The sequence below is a fragment of the Camelus dromedarius genome, chromosome 5 (assembly GCF_036321535.1).
Source record: "Camelus dromedarius isolate mCamDro1 chromosome 5, mCamDro1.pat, whole genome shotgun sequence".
NCBI classification, from domain to species: Eukaryota; Metazoa; Chordata; class Mammalia; order Artiodactyla; family Camelidae; genus Camelus; species Camelus dromedarius.
This window is the reverse complement of record NC_087440.1, coordinates 25,653,506-25,675,759: the sequence shown is the minus strand read 5'-3', so window position 1 is coordinate 25,675,759 and position 22,254 is coordinate 25,653,506. Positions and strand designations below refer to the sequence as shown.

The 22,254-nt window shown below is 38.1% G+C and overlaps 1 protein-coding gene across 5 annotated transcripts in view; it reads left to right on the top strand.

The window, feature by feature from the left end:
• The first annotated feature begins 818 nt into the window (after positions 1 to 818).
• The window catches only part of CDIN1 (CDAN1 interacting nuclease 1), a 224,503-nt gene continuing 203,067 nt past the window's right edge, over positions 819 to 22,254 (top strand). For 2 of the 5 annotated variants that reach the window (XM_010981185.3, XM_010981186.3), the window contains exon 1: positions 825 to 1,145. In XM_010981185.3, coding sequence (XP_010979487.1) covers positions 1,045 to 1,145 — 101 coding nt within the window. In that variant the 5' untranslated portion in view covers positions 825 to 1,044. Of the gene's footprint in view, positions 1,146 to 22,254 lie in introns of all 5 variants that reach the window. The other 3 variants (XM_010981181.3, XM_010981183.3, XR_837230.3) reach the window with 3 other exon arrangements.

Genomic DNA, 22,254 nt, shown 5'->3' with positions numbered 1-22,254 from the left:
GAAAATACACACAACACATGGCCGTCTAAGAACCATCTAGGCTTTTAAAAAGGATTTAAAGAGGGGCTGTTGTCCTAATCAATTGCCTCAGGAGAGCGGAGATCCACTCAAAGCACATTTACAAAACAGACTCTAATTCATTCACTGGTTTATTTCTCCAAACATTTATTGGACGCCTACTATCTTCTGAGAGCTGGGGATTCAGTAAAAAATGATTTCAGTCCATGAGCACCTAATTGTGAGTGAGAGTGATATTCTTTACTGCGGGCTGTTTAATGGTGTGGGATTTGTTTTCTAGGCTGTTTCCCAACATGGCCCAAACTATCTTCCTCACCAGCTGCAGAAGTTGTCGGACTTCTATCAACACAAGCCAAGCTGTACGTCTACAGCGATCCTAGTGGGTTTGGGGTATGTTATCTCTCCGGCTCACGCTCGCCAAGCGCAGAGACTTTAGCGGACAAGGCATAGTTCTTTGCAGGCTGGTCTCCGATTGGTGCTGCGGTAAAACGCGCGCGTCTGGAAGCGTGTTCAAATCGCGCGCCCAGGCAGTGGCTTTCCCGGGTTTAAGCTTAAGGATCGCGGGCACACGTGTGCCCCACTGCCTGGTCAGCGCGCCAGGACTCCTTGGCTTCTGGCAACAGGGAGGGTAAGAGCGCCGCGAGCACCCTAGGTTAATCCCCGGTGGGCCCTGCCCAAGGACCTGCCCGTAGAGATTTAGGCGCCACCTCTGCCGGCGGCCGTTACTTCCTGGTTGGTTTGCCCTTAACTGACATGGCGGCTGGTTGCCTTCGGCCGGGCCTACTGCGGCTGCTCAGAAAGCCAAGGTAGGGCAGTGAGTCTACAGCCCGCCTCCCGCCGCGGAGCTGCTGGGTGAAGCCTTGGCTGTGCAGCCAGGGGTGCAGGGGGTTAGGGGCAAGCCTAGGAAGTCCAGGGCCCAGCGCTGTGTCGCTGTGTGCCCACCCCTCGTCTCCCGACACCTAGGCTGCTCGAGCCCAGAGTGGTTTTTTTTCCTTTTCCCTGCCACCTCTCTGCCCCTGGCCCAACATGATACTGACCAAAGCTCAGTACGACGAGATAGCCCAGTGCCTAGTGTCTGTGCCGCCTACCAGGCAGAGCCTGAGGAAGCTGAAGCAGAGGTTCCCCAGGTAAGTGACCTCTCCCCCCTCAAACAGCCCTTTGCCTGCAGCAGCTGTGCCTGGCAGCCTAGCCAGCGCTTAGGAACCACGTGTCACACATCAGTGGGGAGAAACACCAGTGTCAGGTGTTGAGGAGAGATCAGGGATGGTGAAAAAGGTTTCTTCTCTCACCTGCCTTTCTCCGGAGAGCCTTCATGGATGAATTCCAGGCCGCCTCCCAAGGCTTTTCAGTTAAATTCAAGTCAACAAATGTTTATTTAAAACTTGGTATATGCTAGGTGATGGGTGTATGTAGTAGGTGCTTCATAAATGTCTAGTGGGTAAGTGACAGATGCTGGGAATGAATGATAGGTGACAGGGCCCTCTCAAAGGGGAAATATGAATTGTACATTTAAAAGGAGGAAATGGAGGACCCTTTTCAATTAGCCCCTGGAAACAAACATGGGAGCACAGACCTCAAGGGACCGCTTATTGTTGACTGTGGCTCTCAGCAGCAATCAAGTGACCCCAAGTGTTCTCAAGCCAGAGAGAATGGGACCCTAGGGATTCCAAGATTGATCATTTGAACACCCAGATGTGTACACATTCTAGATGTATTTCATACTTCCTTCTTCCCCAAATACATCTTTTTTTCCCCATGATTTTAGGATTATCCAACTTTCTAAGAATGGACTTTAGGAACTGTATACTATAGAGTTCTCCATTTCAAAGATGTGCAAACTGAGGCCTTGACATTACACAAAGTCCAGTCCAGGTCAACCAAGTTATTGTACTTGTGCCATGCTAAAAGTATAGAATGTTTGTTTACTTCTGTTTCAAAACCAAATCCAAACCTGTACCATTTTACTTTGTGACCTTGAGCACCATTCCCGAATGGAGAGCTTTGCTGTCCTCCATAGGTAACCCCTGAGCCTACATTACCATGGAATTGTTCTCTTGAGGAAAGCTGGGTTATTGGATAATCGGTGTTAGTAAAGTACAAATTGAAGCACACATTGAGAGTCTCCTATGGCTTCAATAGAAGTTCTTGTGGAAGGACTCAGTTTTCCTAGTCTGTAAAATGAAGAGATCTTTTTACTATTATTCGGATTTAATATTTCCCTTTATTGTCTTTATGACTTTTATCAGACTTGCTAACAAGGAACAAAACTGGCAAACTGGAATTTAATTTTCTGTCATTAACTCTTCGCCAGTGAACAGTGGGATAGGTGAAGGCTAGCCAGCTAAGGGAGTAGGTAGATTTTTTCTGGGCATCTTAAGATGCAGCACACATTGAGATAATTCTGCTCTCACTGTATACTTATACTAGCACTGTTCTTTTGCTTCTCTTTTCTTCTCCCACTCCCTCTTTTCTTTCTCCCTCGTTCTTTTTCTTTCTTTCTTTTCCATAACAAATGCCTTGTTCTCTCCATAATAGGTAACCTCCCCTTACACTTATTAAGGACTTACGAAATATACTTATGCTGGACTCCATTTGTTTGAGGCACCATGCTGTTTGCTTATTCTCTTATGCTCTTTTTTTTTCCTTATTCATGATATGCCCAAATATTTTTCACTTCTCCCAAATACCATTCAGGGTATAACTAACTCTTCTTTTACCAGAAACTTTATTTAGAGAGGCTGCACTACCAATCTGCAGGAGGAATTAAAGAGCCATTTAGCAGAATGGGTGGGAATTCCATTATTTGTGTGATTTAGGAGTTTGCTTCACAATTTTTATTTTAGCGCTGTTTTACTTTAGATGTTTGTTGCAAAGGAACAACCTTTAGATTTGATAGTTCGTTGTAATTGGTCAAGTAAGGACTTCAGAGATAATTTCTGGTGGTTCAAAGAAGTTAAGTAACTTGTCAAAAATCCTAGATGTATTGAAACAGTGTCTAGAATACAGGTTTCATGACTTTCAGTTCAGAGTTCTATACCAAGCTGCCTTAATGAATTTTAATATTAATAATAATAACAGCATCAGTTATTTTTGGGTGATGCTCGCATAGATTCAATTCTAAAAAAGCCAAAGTACTGAAAGGTTTTTAAAAATTGCTAGAAAATTTTATTTTCCTGATTTTAAAAGTAGTACATGCTCAGTAAAGAAAATAAAACTTAGTCATAATCCTGTAGCCCCCCAAATTTCTGTTAACATGTTTTAAAAATATTCCTAGTCTTTTTCTTTCAGTGCAGTACTTTACTAATATAGTTTGTAGATCTTGCTTTTTGAGCTTAACATATTGTGAGCCTTCCTCATCTTTAAAAATTCCTTACAACTTATTTCAAATAACTAATAATATCACGTTCTAGATGTACCATTCATTTTCTTATTGCTGGACATCAAGAGTTCTGTTTTTCTAATTTTCTGATATTATTTCTGTACATATATAATACTAAGTCCACTTACTTTCCTACTTTGGAATCCTAGAAATTGGAAATTACTGTATCAGCAGTTTTCAAACTTTTTGGTCTCCAGATCTCTTTATACTCTAGAAACTATTGAGGACCCCAGAAAACTTTTGTCTATATGGGTTATATCTGTTAATATTCACCAGAATATAGATTAAAGCTAAGAAAAATTTTAAATTGCTTATTAATTTATTTTAAAATAGTAGTAAGCCCATTACATGTTAACATATTTTGATGATTAATAACCATTATTTCCAAAACTAGTGAGAAAATGGCCATGTTTTACACTCTTGCAAATCTCTTTAATATCTGCCTTAATAGAAGGAAGACATATCTCTTCTGCATTCATTCAACCTGTTGTGATATGCTGTTTTGATTAAAGAATATGAAGAAACTCTAGCCTCAGACAAATATGTAGTTGGAATAGGGGACAGTAGTTTAATAAGCTTTTTAGATGATTGTGGATATTTTTGTTACTACATAATACCCAACAAGTGGTGTTTTCTTAAAGGTTAATTGCAATATGTAATGTGAAATCATGTTATAGAACTTTTTGGCCAGTCTTGAACTTTGAGTGGCTCTTTGACCCATGCATGATTTTTATCATCGTGCATTCATTATCCGTTTGCAAACTGTTGGTTGTGAGTTATGCGAATCTTCCAAATGTGGTCACCTTTAATTATACAGTATCAAAAAATCACATTTGTTAATATCTCCACCAATCTCTTAGAAGTCTCTAAGATTTGAAGCTGTCATACTCACGGTGATGGATACAGAGTTTTCCAATATTTTATTTTCCCTTGAAAGCTGAAATTTTATCATTGGCAACAAGTACTATCAGTTGTTTCCCTTGAAATGACAGGCTCACGTTGTTTATTTTTGAGAAAATGTCTGCCAGATACCCAAGTCTGAATAATCATACTTTATACATCATTCATCCAAGTAAAAATGGTGTTCCATGGAAAAAGCATTTAGTTCAGCTCTCAAACAATCACACAAGTGCTTCCCCTTGAGATGGTCATCAGTGCGTCTATATGCAGTAGACATGCTTTGTGTTTACTTCTTATTTTGTTGTACAGAGTGTTACAACAATGTGTATTCAAAGGTTGAGATTTAATACAGTAAGATACAATTAAGATATTCTTACATGAAAATGGCATTTGTTTCCTTCCTACAAGTGTGTGACTCCTAGGACAGTTGTGCCTGGCCTTGATTTGTGCCCAGGAACTGGTGGTTTTGCCAACTGTTTTTGCACCATCAGTGCAAATGTCACACAGGGGAAAAGGCAAAACATGTCTTACTATTTCTATAAAAATAGTTTTGACCTTGTAGACCTCTGAGAGGGTCTCAGGGACTCCGGGGGTCCATTGGCCACACTGTAACAACTGGAAGCTATTTCAAATCAGAGGATATTTATGTTTTGAAGGATTTTGATGTATATTGACAAATTTCTATCAAAAAAGATTGTACTAATCCAATTACCAGCAGGGCACGGAAGCATCGTTTCTGCAACTTTTGCCAGTATGGAAGAGAGTCATTATTTACTCTTTAATATGATGGAACAAGAATGACATCTCATAGTTTACATTTTTGGCTTATAATACATTGTATATTTCCCCATTATTTATTGACCATTTAATTGTCTTCTTGGATTACTTACCTGGTGTCCTTTGCCTAATTTTCTGTTGGAGTGCTTGCTCTTATTACCTGTTGGTTTGTCACTGTTTATTTTGCTCTGCATATTTTAAGGATATTGATGCTTTTTTAAAATTTTATGTTATTGAGTTATAGTCAATTTACAGTGTTGTGTCAATTTCCAGTTTAGAACACAATTTTTCAGTTATACATGAATGTACATATATTCATTGTCACATACTTTTTCACTGTGAGATCTATACAAGATCTTGTATAGATTTCCCTGTGCTGTACAGTATAATCTTGTTTATCTATTCTATGTATACCTGTCAGTATCCACAGATTTCGAACTCCCAGTCTGTCCTTTCCCACCCCCCGATGTTGATGCTTTATATGTCATATTTTTGTTGTAGATAGTTTCCCAGCTGTTTGCTTTTAAATATTGGTCTTTTTTTTTTTTATATATATTCTTAACTTTAAATTTATACTTTTTTGTTGAGGAAGTTCTATCCTAAGATATGAAAAATAAATCTTTCACTTAAATTTTCTCCTAGGTTCTTTATGGCTTTCTTAATTCTTTAATCTTTCTAGCTGTGATTTATTTTAATGTATACTTGAAGGTAAAGATGTAGCTTAATTTTTACCAAGCTTAACTTTTATTTTACACTGTGGCTTTTACTTGCTAGCCTCATTTCTCCATCCCCTCTTTATTTCACTGAAATTAAAACTTTATGTTTTTCCAAGTCACTGCGCTGAACTTGGGCAGTCTCCCAACCACTCTGGTTTCAGAGTCCTCGAATTTAAAATGAAGGGATAGGACCTTGTGATGTCTGATATTTTACAACTCCCAAATTCACCCTTATTCTGTTCTGTTCTGTTCTATTCTATTCTATTCTGCAGTTTTACAGTAAATAGGCCCTTTGGCCTCAAGAACATAGGACATACTATATTTAAGTACTTGCTGAGGATGAAGTCGTTGATTTGCATCCCACAGCTTATATCCTGGACTTCCTTATTCAGGTAGAAGCCCCCAGCCCAATCAGCTGTTACTTGTCAGGTTATATTTTATATTTTACTGCCCAAACACTACATGTGTATCTGATTATCTATCATTTTTTCTTTATGTATATTTAAATATATATAAATAAAGATATATAAAGGTATATATATATATATCTTATTTTGAAATAATTTTAAACTTACAGAAGAGTTGCAAAAATGTTACAGAGAATTTCCATATACTTTTCACCCAGGTTCCCCTAATGTTAACATCTGCATTACCAATGTACAATTGTCAAAATCAGGAAATTAATTTTAATGGAATACAGTCAATTAATTTATAGACCTGTTTCGAACTTTACTAGTTTGTTTTTTTACTAGTGACTTTTCTGTTTCAGGATCACACATTAGATTTAGTTGTCATGTCTTCTCAGTCTCCTTCAGTTTGTGTCTGTTCCTTACTTTTTCTTGTTGCTGTTGTTTTTTATGATCTTGACACTTTTGAAGAGTACTGGTCAGTTATTTTGTCCAGTGTCCCTGAGTTTGTGTTTGATGTTTTCTCATGATTAGACTGAGGGTAAACATTTTTGTCAAGAATAACCGGGAAGTGATGTTGTGCTCTTCTCGGTGTGTCATATCAAGGGGACCTGACTTCATATGTGTTATTAATGCTGAGGTTAACCTTATTCACTTCATTAAGGTGTGGTGTCTGCCAGGTTCCTCCACTGTAGAGTTATTAATGTTCCCTTTCCAATAATTGCCTTGTGGGGATATCCTTTGAGACTATGCAAATATCCTGTTTTTCTCCTCATACTTTTCCTCACTGATTTAGCATCTATCAATGGTTCTTGCCTGAAATAGTGATTATGGGCACTTGCCTATTGGTGATTTTCTGTTTCTCTCGCTGGAATACTCTTCCATCTAGTATCCTGCACTCCCCCCATTTTACGTGAAACAGTCCATCCTACTGTCAGCCCATATTTTCACTGGTCCTTGTGGTTTACTCACATCTAAAACATTTGCTCTATAATAGTTCACTGTGTAATCACTATATTTGAGGCATTATTTGGGTAATTTTTAGAAAACGGGAAGGATAATGTAGTAATCTATTATGACTAACTTGTAGTCTGAGGAAGGTGTTTAAGGACACATCTAAAAGCTATAAATTACTAGAATCATAGGATGTTAGAAACCAAAGGATTTGCTGAACAGTTAGATCAGGTATGGTGAGTCAGGTGGGCTTCTTAGAGGAAATATACCTTTGCTGAAAAGTCTTTTGGTGATAAACTAAGCCCTTTGGCGCAATTTATTTTTTCCCTGAATTCCTTTGCCATGCATTAGTTATTTGGTTGCTGTTTATGCCTGTGCTAATGAGACATAGGTCCAACTCTTGACGCCATAAATCTCTGAGCAAATAAGTGTCTTTACTTTGTTGCTATATCTTTTCTCTTAGGGGCCCTTGCACAGGTTTTTCTAATGATAACTTTCACATTTCTAAGTATGATTTTTTTTTTTGTCCTGTTCTACAACATCTACAGTACAGGCACCCATTTATTCGTATGAGGCTGTTCTAGGGAATTCTCAAAAGTGATTGAAAGCTCATTTGACTGGGGTCCCTTGCTTACACTAATATACACTGGGTTCATTTTCTTGAGCTCTTCACCTGACTCTGAGACCTAGAGTTAAGGCTGGCTCTGCGGTGAATTTGCCAGTGCTGAACTTAGTAGTTCTTGGCGCTGGACCCAGGGGTCCATTCTGATTAGGAGTAGAATAGTGAAGGGACCTGCTTGGGACAAGCACAACAATTTGACTCAGCTTTTACATTTATTTAGGGTGGCCTAGCTTAATATGGTGCTGCCATTGGCCACAGTTGTCCTCTTTTTGAACACCCCCACCTCCCACCCCATGATGCATTTTCACCTGTCCACTTTTCTCATAGGAAATCTTGTATGCCATTGTTTTTGCTTCTTGTAACAATCTGTTCTTGGGAAATGACTTGGCTCTGCCTCTTTTTGAGTCCCAGTTGCCTCATCTATAAAAGGAGGGTTGAAGTTCCTTAGCTGGAGATGCAGGATTCAAACCCAGGCAGAGTCTGGCTCCAGATTCTTCTTGCTCTGTTGCCTCTCAGTCTTCAGTTCTTAAGGCTGTGGTGAGGATTAAGTGAAATAAGTCATGTAAGAGACTCAGGATAGTGTAGAGGTCTTGGTAAATATTTAATGGATGGTAAACATGGTTACTGTTTTTATTAGAATTTAGTAGATGGCCTACAGTAGAAGAAATGTCTAAGTAGTAATCTTTGAAACATATAAAACACAATTTTGCCTTGATATGGATCAGCTGATTGTATGGCTGTGAACACATAGATTTGATTGTTAATTGAGTATGGCCCAGATATCAGAAACTTGCCTTAAATCTTTAATAGCAATGTATAATGCTATTAAAAAAAACAACCCTAGATTCACTGATATTTTAGAATAATAATAGCACATTGCAGGTATAATTAATACTGTAGGGCTTGGTTTACTGAAATTGGAAAATTATTCCTATTGGCCTTGTTCTCTCAGTTGAACTGAGATTTGGTTCTCAATTGGTGGTGAATTTTCTATAATTCTGATAATGTTGTGGTGGACCTGAGTTCTAGAATCATGAATGAGACTCGCTCATAAAAAGAGAAGAAGTCAGCCTGTTATTGAACTGGAAATTCTTTTGGTGCTTTTGCCAAGGAAATGCAATTAACTTGTATGACCTTCAAAAAAAAAATACTCAGTATTAGATATAGGATTATTTCTGAATTGATCATTAGTGCAAATGGGAAAAGAAACTGGTCTAAAAATTGGCCTGAGAATGTGATTATTTCATGTATTTCCTTTAGTCATCCTTTAAAATATGATTTTTTCACTCCGTAAGATTTCAGGTTCTTACTTTGCTGCTGCATTCTAGCCTAGCTTTAAAGGCTCTTCTAGAAGGTTGTTATGGCGGGCTCACTTTCTGAAAGATATTTTATAGGTATTTGTGCCCCTTTGCATTTGCATAGTTGCAAAAATGAAATGCGCTTGAATTCCTGCAAAAGAGTATTTGGAGAAAACCTCAGATAATGTTATCCTGAGCAGAACCTGAACGCTGACAATATTCCTTATTAGTTTAAGGGGGAGACTTTTATGGTATTAGATTATTGACTTCATTTTTAAGTCTATATTCAGGCATCAAACTTTAGTCTATTAAGTAATAACCCATACCAAAATGTTTGCTGGTACAATAAAGAGAAATTACATATTTCCCTAGGAGAAAAATTGTTCAATAGATGTAAAAGGTAATAATATTTTATTATTTGACTTTCAACAAATGTTGACTGAATTGACCATTATGTTTTTATTACACATTTTGTGCAATTTTGCCATATTTGTTAACTTTTCCTTTAAAAAGCAAGCAACCAATATAAAAGTCCTTTTTTCAGAGTAAGTATGAAAAGTGATCTTAATATATGAAAGTCGTATGCTCGTATGAAAATCATACGGGAGATGGGTAAAGAATAAGTTTTCCTTTTCTCAATTTTATTTTCAGTTGTCTTTTTCTTGCAGGGAAGTGCCTCCAAATGTTTGTTTTAGACATTCTGCTTTCAGATTGCTTCTGTGGTGAACTGGTATACGGTGAACACAGGAAAGGTGCTTGGTTACAACTTCTTACTGAATGAGAAGTCTCTATTTCTTAGCAGAACAGAAAGACAGTTGGATCCAGGATGGTTTGGTCCATAGGTTTGAAACCAGGGTGGAGCAATCTGTGCCTCGTAGATTCATGGCACCCGGCTGGTCACTCATCCAGTCCTTTCCTGGCCACTTTGGGAAACAAATACCTGCCTCTGTTTTTCTTGTCTCCATCCCTGCCTTTCAGGAGGCAGCTTGATAATGTATTTAAGAGTTAACAGTCCTTCCTTATAAACCAAAGCTTCTTTTTTTGCCAAAGAACAGTGACACAGTTGACAATGTCAGCTTTTTCAAGTGCTTTCTCCTGACTGAGGGGTGATCTTTTCTGAACCTTCAGGACAGCAAATAATGCTTTTTTGTTTTTGTTTCTTCTAACCTAGTGTGGTGTTTAAATACCCGCAGTCTCATTGAGGTAACTGAGAGCTGTATAATTTCCCATCCAAAGTAAAATATTAAACTATCTCAGGACCTATTTCTTTTATGTGTTTTAAATATTGAGATTCAGCTGCTAAAAATGTTTGAAATCTGTTAGACTTAGAGAAATAGCTTCAACACCAGAGGAATAAATATTTTGAAACAAAGCAAGATGAGTAGAGGAAAAAATAAGGTAGATTCCATCTCTTGATACTGTTGTTCAGTAAAATACGGAAGCACTGGTCTTTCCTTGACCAGATTCTGGCTCACGCTAATTGGGGCAATTGTGTGTGAAACTCAGTCTTTTTTCTGAGATTGTCCTGGGAGCAGTCGTCATATACAAGACTGAGACTAAAAACGTGTGGTGCATTTTCACCTCCTCCAACATAACTCGTATGTTTATTTTTAATCTTTTGGTTATTATTAGACCTGTTCTTTGCTTCAGGACCAAGAAAGGATGAGATATAAACCCTGATCTTGTATTTATCCTGTTTCAGGAAATAGGAGGCATAGCAGACTCTTGATATTTACAAGGCTTATCACTTACCACTGTTGAAAATCCCTAAATATGCAGCTAGCACTACATAGGATGGCCAACGTCTATAAAGTTTGTGATGTAGGTGTTTGGTTAAGCTCACTTATCAGCTAATTGATTTGTTGCTCCCCTACATCAGCCTAGGGGTATGGAAGATTCAGATTTACCCTCAGCAAGTTTATGAGTTAGTGGTTGTCATGGATATTAGTGATCGCCCTCAAATAGTCAGAACTGAGCATGTTTAATCTAGGAATACTGTGGGTACCCAGCTCCAGCTTTATTTAGGAGGAATAGAAATGCAGGCTGAAACCGCCTCGTGGTCTGTCACTCATGCCCATGCCACACCTTAGGCCCCTAAGTTTCCATAACTTGTGAGGTGGTGTCTAAGGCTTGTGGGGGTATGAGGCTCTTTGGAGGTGGCCTCCTCTGCGGATGGGATGTGGGAAAGTAAAGCATTTAAATGCATCTTCCTGCAATCACACATGAAATTAGACTGGCGATTTATTTTTTTCAATGTTTTGTTTCTGTCTACAACTCTTCCAAGCTGATGTCATCTTTTGCATAAGGTGTATTACACTGCTGTTTGTTTTTGCTGATGATATTGGTAGGGAAAGCTAATAAAATTTGAAATTAACTTGCACTTCAAGCCCCATTTAGCGATGATAGTAAATGAACTGGGGATATAAGACTCTTTGTTGTGTAGCGTTAAAAACCACATATACCCTTAGAGCCTAGATGTAACAAATAGCTCACAAACATCATTTCTTAACGGACGAAGTTAATATCATCTAGATTTGTATTTCCTGAGGCTGACTAATATATATATATATTAAGGTAAAAATACCTTTAATCTTCAATTTACAACATTTTGAATTTTTATTTGCACTTTGGTGGGCATGTTTGGAGCTGTTCATGTGCTGATCACAAAAGCTTCTCCAGAGGGACCTGTGTACGTCTCTTATTATTTCAGAAAGTGTTGGATTGAGATCACAACTAGAAATCATCGAGTCAAATTGGTTACTGTTACAGAGGCAGAAACTGAGGGAGGGTTGGACCAAAGGTACACATCTGGAGGCAGGACTCTCCCTTCATGCTCTTTAATTAGAGATCACACACTCCCGTAGGAGTCTCGGGGCCAGACTGGTATTAGCAAGAACTGGAGGAAAGGAGCTGGCCTGGCTGGGACTGTGGCAAAGTGAAGGGACAGTCATGTGCACGAGCAGGGCAGTGCAACCGTGTGCCAGCTCTCTGCTGCTGTGCAGGAAAGGGGGCCCAGGGCCGCCAGGTCCTCTGTTCTCCCGAGAGCAGCTCTAGATTGGATGTTTTTTAGAAACAATATCCCGAGTTTTAAATGTTGTCAATTTGTTTGAATTTTAAAAAACACCGTGTGGGCCAACAGTTTCCTGGCCAAACAGAACAAGTCTGTGGGCTGAATTTGGCCTCCAGCCAGTCGGTGCTGAAGTTGGCTCTTTCCAGCTTGTGAGAGCTGGTTGGAAGCATCATCTTTTCCCTATTCTGCAGACTGTGACCTCACATCGGTAGCTTAAAATCAGCCACAGTCGGAGGGTTTACACTACAGAAATTGGCCAGTGGGACACACCTCAGCTCCCCCTATCCCTCCCCGCTGCCACCAGAGGCATCTCTTAAGCCCCCTGCACCACTGCATGCCATCAGCAGTTTGAGACCTTTGCATTACACATTATAGCCCTGTGGCATATCTTTTCCAGAATTTTCTTAACCTAGTTTATTGTGATTTTTATAGCTTTTTTTTACATACATCTGTGCCTCACGTATTATAAATTAATATTTTTGTGAGAATTGGACTTTCTCCCCCGTCCCCCATTTTTTGGTACAAAGAAAGAATATATATTTTCCCCCACCACTGTTATTGTGGGAACTAGAATTCTAGTTAGTATCCAGTATTATATTGTAGGTGTTACAAAATATATCACAATGGACATTTGATTGAGCTGATCTGAAGAAAATGCTGCTTGGCTTAAAAAAAAAAGCCATATACACATGTGTCATTTAGGAAAATTAATCCCTTTCAAAATAGATTCACTAGCTAAATTTAGTGGTTCTTCACTCTCTGTAGGAATTTAGAAATGTTCCAGTAGTATACCTGAGGGTTTATCATGTCAGAAATTATTTTTTGAGAAACTTCAAGCTTTGTTTTTATATCTTCACTTGGCAATTACTCCAGTATAAATAAAACTAAAGCATCTCTGCAATTATAATGAAAAACAATGGGGAGATAGCCAATTGATGACAATTTGATTTAGTACAATTTTATAAAGACTCAATTATCACGTGTTCAGATGTATTTCTCTTCTACATCCACAGTATCAGTAAATAAAATAATATGACAACATGCAACTGAAACAGAAGTGGACAATAAAATTATCAAGATTAGGCCAGCACATGTGCATTTTAGAGTGACAGGGGGAATTCTGTGTGGGGCTGGCTGGGTGGTATTGAGTCTGGCAGAGTTGTCATGGCCTGTGCTTGACCTTGGGTGGTTTATTTAGCTCTCTCTGCTTATGGTTAATTATTGTATAAGTCAATAGGAAGCAAAACCCTATTATTGTGAACTCTGGGAGGCTGTTCAGTTTTTTGTTGTTGTAGAGGCAGTTTTTTATGTTGGTGGAAAGAACTTGGTTCTGGAAATAAACACATGAATTCTGGCTTCATGACTTAACTTGCTGGGTGACCAGGGGTATCTTTCTTCACCTCTTGGTGCCTCAGTGCCCTGATTTATAAAATGGGATTATTGTGAACTTGACATGAGACAGTACAAACAAAATGATTAGCACAGTTCCTCGTAACAGTGCTGAATTGATTTTGCCGCTGCTGCTGTCACTGTTAGCATTGTTGACTGCAGGGTGCTCGCTGCAAGGGTGTCCATGCTTACAATAGTTAGACTCAGTATTAGAATGGAAGAGATTTTACCTAAACCAGCCTCTTTATTTTCTAAGCTTCCAAAGTGTTTTTCTTTTACCTCTAGGGTAATTGGAAACCTACTTTAAGCAAATTGTGGTGAAGTCCTTAGGTGTTACTGGTATCTACCATGTGCTATTGCATTGGTGACAAATGGGCATATTGAAGTGTAGGTTGATTTTTTTTCCCCTACTCGCCGTGCCCATAATAGAAAATGGTTATGTAACATGATCACTGACGAAGACAGAACAAGTGGAAATGTGAAAACCTGAGAATTTTGAAGTCTTCTTGTCTAATTACTTTTCTCAAATGCAGCCCTCCCCTCCACGTTCTGGAAGCTCTTTTACATTTTTGCCTCATCTTGAGAACAAGGTGGTTATCAATTTATGAAAGATATTTGGGTAAATACCAGTTTTGGAGTCAGCATTCTGCACCAGGAAGTAGTGTGAGCCCAGTGGTTATATGAGTTCAAGTGAAAGTCGTCCAGGGCATAGAGATCTTGTAGGATGCTTCAGATCATCACGTGGGGGTGAACACTGATTTTAGTGTTTAATAGAAATATTAATAAATTTGAAGAATTAGTATTTTTAAACAATCTTCAAGTTTGTTCATGGCGCTACTACTGATTATGAAAAGGCCTTGTGGTGAACACAAAGAAATTGCAGAAACTTTTTAAAGAAAATAGATTCCTTGTTCCTTAGGGCTTTGCTTATTATTAATTACAATGTATTCTAGAATGCTGCCTGCAAAGAATTTACTTAATTTATCTTATTTGTGCAGTTCTGCTGATCATATAGTTGCAATAATAGTGAGTTGGGCAAGACAGTAATTCTTGTCCTTCCTTTTCTGTTTTATTATAGAGCATAATTTCCTCTAAGTTCTAGTTCTAGGTCAAAGAGAGGCTTTCAGGTTTAGACCTACTTCACTTAAGCTGCTTAGGCCAGATTGGAATACAAGTATTAAAACTGGTTAGAGTTCTTTGTGCTTTCAAAAAAATAATACTTAAAAAATTTGAATGACACTGAAAAATTGTTGCCTGTAGACAAAGATTATGGAAGTAAAAGTCATAATTATGTTATAGATTGTGTTTTGAGGGCACTTATTTGCCATATAACTCTTCTGAAGTATAAAAACAAGGCTCAGGTAATTTTCATGTTAAAGGTGTGTAAGGAACCTCGATTTGGTACATTTTCATGGAAAATATTTTATTCATGTGATAGCTTTTGGGACAATTGTATTCTGTGCTGTATTACAATGGCACAGTAAATTGCTGAATATACTGTCTGCTGAATATGACTTTACCATGAAAAATTTGATGCATGGAGAAGGAAAGGTTGGAATATATCAACCTTTTCTGACAAGGGACTTTGAATTTTGACCTAATACAGGTGACCTTTGTGCGCAATAAAAGTGAGCTTAATCTTGAGGTCAAGGTTGAGGTGAACGGCCGGGCAGCGTGGCAGAGCTTATGCTGATGGTGGGTACTTTAGAGCCCACGGAGCTATTGGCTAAATGGGAATCTGACACTTCTTTCTTTTTTTTTTTTTTTGATTTTGAGTATTTCCAGGAGCTTATTTATAGCAAGTTGTTTAGCTTTTTAATGCCATCTCGTTTCCTCAAAGCTCAGCTATTTGTTTAGCTGTGGTAAGTTTGTCTGTTTTTATAAAGTTTACGGTTTCTGAGTGAAAGGCGTAAGTGTGCTATTATTTTCTGTTCTGTAGATAAGCCAGAGCTAAAAATAAAAATGTTCTTACGGCTTATGGAAAAGACAACTGACATCTATAACCTTGGAACTGAGAATACATCTTCTTTTAAGAGGGTTTATTTCTTTGACAAGTTGAACTTTTGTCATCTAACTTTGGAACTGTCAGAAGAATTTTTAAGTACTCTATACCTTTATCTAGATTATAATTAAGGGAACGCTCATGAATTATTGTCTTAAAAGGTTTGGATGACTTAGAGACTGGTTATTCCCTTGAAGGTTTCTCTGAAATGCATCTGCTAATGCATTTACGTTGTACTACAATGTGATGTAAACTATTTTTAAGGTTTTCCCTGCTATGCATAGAAGGAAAATTGTTTTAAAACTTACATTTCACTATCGAATACCTCACCTGTTTTGTCAGAGATGAAACTGCACCTTAGCGAAAAACAGGAAAAAACCTCCCAGTGGTGTATTGTCTGAACACCTCACTAATAGTCTGCCCAAATAATTGGTTGAAACAACAAACAGTTGGGGGAGAGTGTCAGGGACTCTAATGGTGAAAACTTCCACTCTTTTAATCGAGCCTGCAAAATGTATTCCCCAGGACTGATCGGCTCTGGAGCGCCGAGGTTTGATGATTGGAATGGCAGGAAACCATGCTTTCAGGACATAACGAATTGACGAGGCCATCCATCATTTGTTAGCATACGCTGAAACGTGGGCTCCGTGTGCAGGGGCCTGTGATTTAGTAAATACTTGGGAGATGAATAGAGCTTACACACAAGGGAAGATATTGCTGTCCTTCAGCAGCCTGAGACCCAGGCGCCTGCTGAGAAGGCCATCTGACGGCACATCATCAGTAACTGGCCTGTCACAGTCAGCGGTGCCCACCGACCATCACCAGTATATTAAATGCATTTTTAATATCTGCTTCAGTAGATTTAATGAAGAAAATTTAGTTTCCATACTCCAAGCACTGCCTCTTCAAGTGTTCTAAAGCATGGACTCTTGCCTACACAAGAAAGGGGGAAGACCAGGCTGACAGTTAGGGGAACTAATTGAAAAGAACACTGAGACAAAATAACGTGCAAACAAAAAATGCTTTTAGCAGCATTGCCATCTTGTTGGTGTTAAAAAAAAAAAGCTCCTTTTCTTTTTTTTTTTTTTAAGAGGTTTTGGATTAGTTCCTTGGGCCCTAATTCCCTCCTTCCCTCACAAGTCCTTTCCCTAGGAGGGTTGAACCTGCAGCTAAGATATGTAAGCGTATTAATCTGAAAGGACTATTAAAGGAATATCACGGTTTGGCATATTTTGAAGAGAAACTCAGTTTTAAATTAGTTTGTGTTTTGAGATACTATTTGAGTCTTAGGATTTTTGCACAACGATATAAAGTAGGATTTTTCTTAGCTAGTTGCCTTCTACATTTTGGTTGAACTTGTTAATCAAGTTAGTATATTTTTGTCTGGTGTCATGTTCAAAATGAATGTGAAAAAAATCGGTTGGCAACTTGATTAAAAAGTGCTCTTATACTTTCTTAGACTGTTAAGATTTCTGTAAAAATTGTAATTTAAAAATGTTCTATTTTTCTTTTCTGGCAAAGTGTATAGATTTCCTTCTTTTTAATGAGTTTCAGTGTTGACATTATTTACTACAAAACAGCAAGACAACCAATTAGATATTGTTGCAAGCATGCACTTTAAAGGTTTCCCCTCTTGTTTAAAAAAAAAAATCCAGAATATGCTCTCATGATCACAGAAGAAGAAGCTACGGAATGGGACCTATAAATCTGATTCCTGCATGTGTCAAAACAGTAATGTATTAAATGCATATTATTATAAAAATTTAAGACATGTCTTAAACACACTTACATTTTTATAACACATGGCAATATTAAATAATACATTTCCTTGTTAGCATCTGTTTGCCGTCATTGTTGGCAAGACCTATGATTTATTGCTTAAATTAATGACCAAGACCATTTTGGACCTGATATATGCCCCTAAGCTTATTACATCACTAAATAAAATAAAATGTATGCGCTTGTGACAGAGTTATTTTTATAATTGTTTATCCCTTTAAGTGCCCTATTCAGTGATTCACTGAGAGGTTCATAATGGTTGGCTTGTAACCAGAAAATAATCTCAGAAAGGTAAAATATATTTCTTGTTTAGAAATAGAATGCCAGACCGATGGTGATGATAGGGGTCCCAGCAAGAATTTGCAACACTCAACCTCGTTCTTTTCTTCAGCGCTCTCAATTAACTCTTGTTGAAGATTTTTGTGGCACAGCCTCCCCACCACCACCCCAACACTTAACAGCTGTCTCTTAATGCTGGCGCTCATCCTCGTAGGGCCCCTTCGATATGGGTAAAGTGGTTTTACTCTGTCATAAAGCTGCAAGGGTTAACTTGTTCTTTACTAAGGGTCTTTCAGCTGTCATTATCATTGTGCATGAAACTGAGCAAGATTATTTTCCTGTTTTTAGTCCTTTTCTTGTGGGAGATTGGAACTTTACTGTTTTTATATTGAACTCTATTTGACTTCATAGACTTTATCTTTCCTTTCTGAGGGTGCAGTATGATAGACCCTTCAGTATTTTTATAGGACCCTGTTATTCATCTAAAGTCACTCTGCCGCCTGGCTTGCAATACAGTATAATGTGGCTTCATGGTTTTCTGGCTCCACATGAAGTATCTCATTGACTGTCAGCTTTCCTGTCGTATGATGGTAGGGCAGAGTTTTTGAGAAGCTTAAGCCTTGCTTCTGGACTATGATGTCTACACCTTGAAACATGTGGAGTCTCTTTGGGTCCCTGAGAGTAATACTTGTGGGAAGATTATTATTTTGTAGATATCTTGGGACAATTATCACTCATAAATGGAAACAGAATTTAGTTACCAAGAAAGATCTTTTCCTTGTCTTGTCTTTATCTCACTTTTATTGTATCATTTTAAACAAAATAGTTCATTGGAAGTTGAAAGTTGTTTGGTTTTTTTTTTCCCCTTAGTATTCTTTCCCAAGGCAGTTGATCTGATAAAGTTTTTAATGGTTCTCTCAAAAATGATTAGGCCAAGAAACATTCGTGTTTTCCTTGAAAAGTTATGTTGACCCCTGGGCTCTCATCTCCTACTTCTGATCTTTATATCATCCTTTCATCTCATCTTCCTTGTCTGGGAGATCTGCCTCCAGGTAAAACATTTTAAAGGAAAAGTGATGAAAAGGAATCTTAGTGCCATTGTCTAATTCCCTCTCTTTCTCTGTCCACCGCCTTTTTTTTTTTTTTTTTGTTCTCTTGAGTATTTGAATATTAGTTTAGATCCACTAAGGTATTTTTCTGTTTTTTTGTTTTTTTTTTTTTGCTTTGACCATTGTAATTACTTTTACCTGTTCATTTGGAAAGTATACATTCCTGTCTTTTGCTTTCTATTTAATTGATTGTGGATTCATTAAGGCTAGAAGCCCTGTGTTTTGCTGTGATTTTTATTTTCCCAATCCTCCCCTTGGTATTGTGGTCCTTTATGCAGTCAGTGAACCCTTGCAAACTTTCTAATACAGAGCAGTGCTTATTTTTATGATCCCTTTTGAGGAGAAGAAAAATTAAAAGCATGCTGCTTCTTTATTGGCCAGTATTGTTCTATAAAGCACCATACAAAGGACTTGCTATTCTTTCTACAATTGTTCCTTAAGCTCCCAGTCTCTGGGTCAGGTTGTTTAAGTCCTATTTAAAAATATTAAAATATTCAGTAGGCAGCTAAGTGCTTAGCCTAGTGTACTACTTAACACCAAAGGAAAGTAAAATATAACACAGACATGGAGCCATTTGTTATATTTTAGTAGATGAAGCAGTGGCTGTGTAAACCTTAACCTTGTAATTTTGTGAGTTCCACTTTATCATGTAGCTGTAAGGGTAATCAAAATAAATCACGGGAGATGAATAAATATTTTCTAGTGCTTTCTCTGTGCTTTCAGAAGTGATGCTTGATCCATGAAATTTTAGTAAGTGTATTAAATAAAACAATATGATGTGCACTGTGTCAGATCTGATAAATTATTCGGTATAGGACATTTATACAACATATGTCGAGCTGCTACGTGAACAGCTTAATGACTATAAATTATGTTAATCTGACTTGCCATTTTACATTTTGTTAAAACTTGCACTGTTTGTATTGTAGAGAGAGAGAGATATAAATAAATCTATATACATACATATATATGTATGTATATATATTTGGGGGGGGCAGGGATAAGAAGAAGGCATAAGAAAGGCGCAGGTCATCTCTGCGATGTTCTGACAGGGATCTGGGGCTCCTCAGCTGTGCGGTGTACATAACACAGATGTTGGGGAGTCATCTGTCAGCCATGCCTCTCCTATGGAGTTAAAGTTCTAGAGGGAAAAGAATTTGACACAGTGCTGTCACTGTTACATTTTCACAATAGAAGAGCATGCAAATATTGAACCTCCTGCTTAGCAGTAGTGCCCTGTCTAATGTCTGCGCTGGTTAGAATAAAAAATCATGGGTGCATCTTGGGCTCAGAGATCTGACAAAGGTCATGCTATGTTGGGCATTTGAATTGGAAATTGTCTGGACTTAGATTTTATAAAGCTCCCACTGTTGTATGTGGGGAGAATTTCAGCAGGGTTTTTTCCCTGGAGAGGCCTCTTAGGCCCTTTTCTGTCCTATGAATGAATTTAGATGTGAGGGTTACTCCTGCCTTAAAACTGTTAAGTTCATTTTGCATACATCCCTAGAGAGAAAAACTGGCAGATGCTTTTGTCTTGGAAGTGTTTAAAAGAAAACTGCAGAGCAGGAACAAGAGAGAAAAGGGGCCCTATGTGGAGTCCCAGAACATTTTGGAAATGGCCAATATGCAGTTTTCATCAGTATGAAGGCGGGGTGCAATATGGTGCCTGTAGCTCACGAGGGAATATGAATGTTGATTAAGCATACTCCCAGGCTTTGAAATTCTGAAAGCAGTGTCAGAATAATGGATGTTGAGCAAATGTCAAGCATTTGTTAATTTCTCTGTTATTTGGAGTTTATCTACCATGATCAATCAAATAAACTAGTGCTTCTCTCTTGTGGCATGTGTCATTGATATGGTGATTAGGTGGCTAGAGAGACCTTCTGCTTTTTTTCCAGGTAACGGATTATAAACGAGGAGACAGAGCTTTTCGGTTGAAGATTTGTTTATGACTTGGTTTAGTAGAAATTGCGATATTAAATGAGTACTCAGGTGCTAGTGTAAAAATCTACGGCCACATGCCAAAGGTAGGAACTGTGGTGCCGTGTACACCAGAAGAGCTATAGCACTGGTGTTATGATTTCCATCTAAATAATGTTTCCACTAGTTTTTAAACTTTGGTGTAAAACTGGGTGAATGAAAATCAATCCTGGAAGAATTCTGACCTGTTAACATTTGTAGATAGTTTTTTATCTTTTTTTTTTTTTTTTTCAATTTCAGTGGTCAATTCTACTTTAGTTATTGACTTTTATTCTTGAGAGATAGTCAGTAGATTGGCTTCATGTGGTTCAAAGGAATTTCTTTCTCTTATTTTTCGGAAGCAATGCTACAGTGTTTTGATGTCTCAAAATAAATGATCAAAAGATCCTTTTCATCAGTTACTCAACTACAAATTGTCATGGAGTACTAACATTCCAGGATGTGAGGAGTAGTTTCCCTTATAGAGCGTGAATGACCTTACCAACCTGGGATGTTTGTGTCCTACCCCCTGAGAACAGTGTAACTTGGACTGAAAGGGGGTCTTTGTGTGAAACTGCTGTGGTTGGAATCAAGACCGACCGGTAATCAGAGATTTGGCCTTTTTTCTTTTTCTGTTCCCCATCTTCTTTTCATAGTCTTCACCATGAAGGTCATACGATTCAGATGGCAACTAGTACAATTCTTACCCATCCAAGCCATGTGAAATAGGAACCTTTCAGATTTTTGGCATGATCTTTCTGAAATACTAGACCTCCTGCTGTGATCTACCCCCTGTTTTTAAACCTCAGTGAACTTTCTCTTTGGGGGATTTACAACTGGTCAGCCACAGGGTGTTCACCCCATGAACTGCCTCTGTGGTTTCTAAAGGATTTTGTTTGTTTGTTTTGTTTTTTTGTTTGGGGGGAGTTTTTTGTTTGTTTGTTTTTATTTTTTTTCAACCTACCATAATATCTCAAATATTACGGTGATTTTCAAAGCAGAAAGTCTTCCACTTTCTCTTCAGGTTAAGACACTTTATCCTAACCATCTTCATTAGACCTTTGGTTTTGCTTTCTCTGGGGATGGAACTCCTAACCTCTGGGTAAACTCCTCACATCCTGCCTGGTACATGATGCCAGTGAGCTCTACCACTGCATAGCTTCCAGTATCATAAAAATAGACAGCACTGCTGACTGGCTTTTCTAGACTTCTTCTGAAAGCTCATCATGACCATGCTCTGACCACAGCATCACTCTATCATTCACTTACATCGTACACCAAAACACTCAGCTTGTTATTGAGATACACTTCTCGAATTTATTTTCTGCTCCTGGTAATAAAGCTCTTATTTCTAGTTTAGATTAGAAAGACATGAAAAATCTGGTTACACTATTGAAAATTATAGTGTAATAACAAGGGAGAAAGAGTATGAATTTCAGATACTGTTAATTCTTAACCATATGTAGTCATGAATGCTTCTAGGCACCCCAGGGGAAGGTGCTGATGGTTTTGGTTGGTGGTGTCCCCCAGCCCCGGCCATACTGTTAGCTCCCCCATCTTGTCTTTCATTCAATTCTTCTAATGTCTGCAGATAAC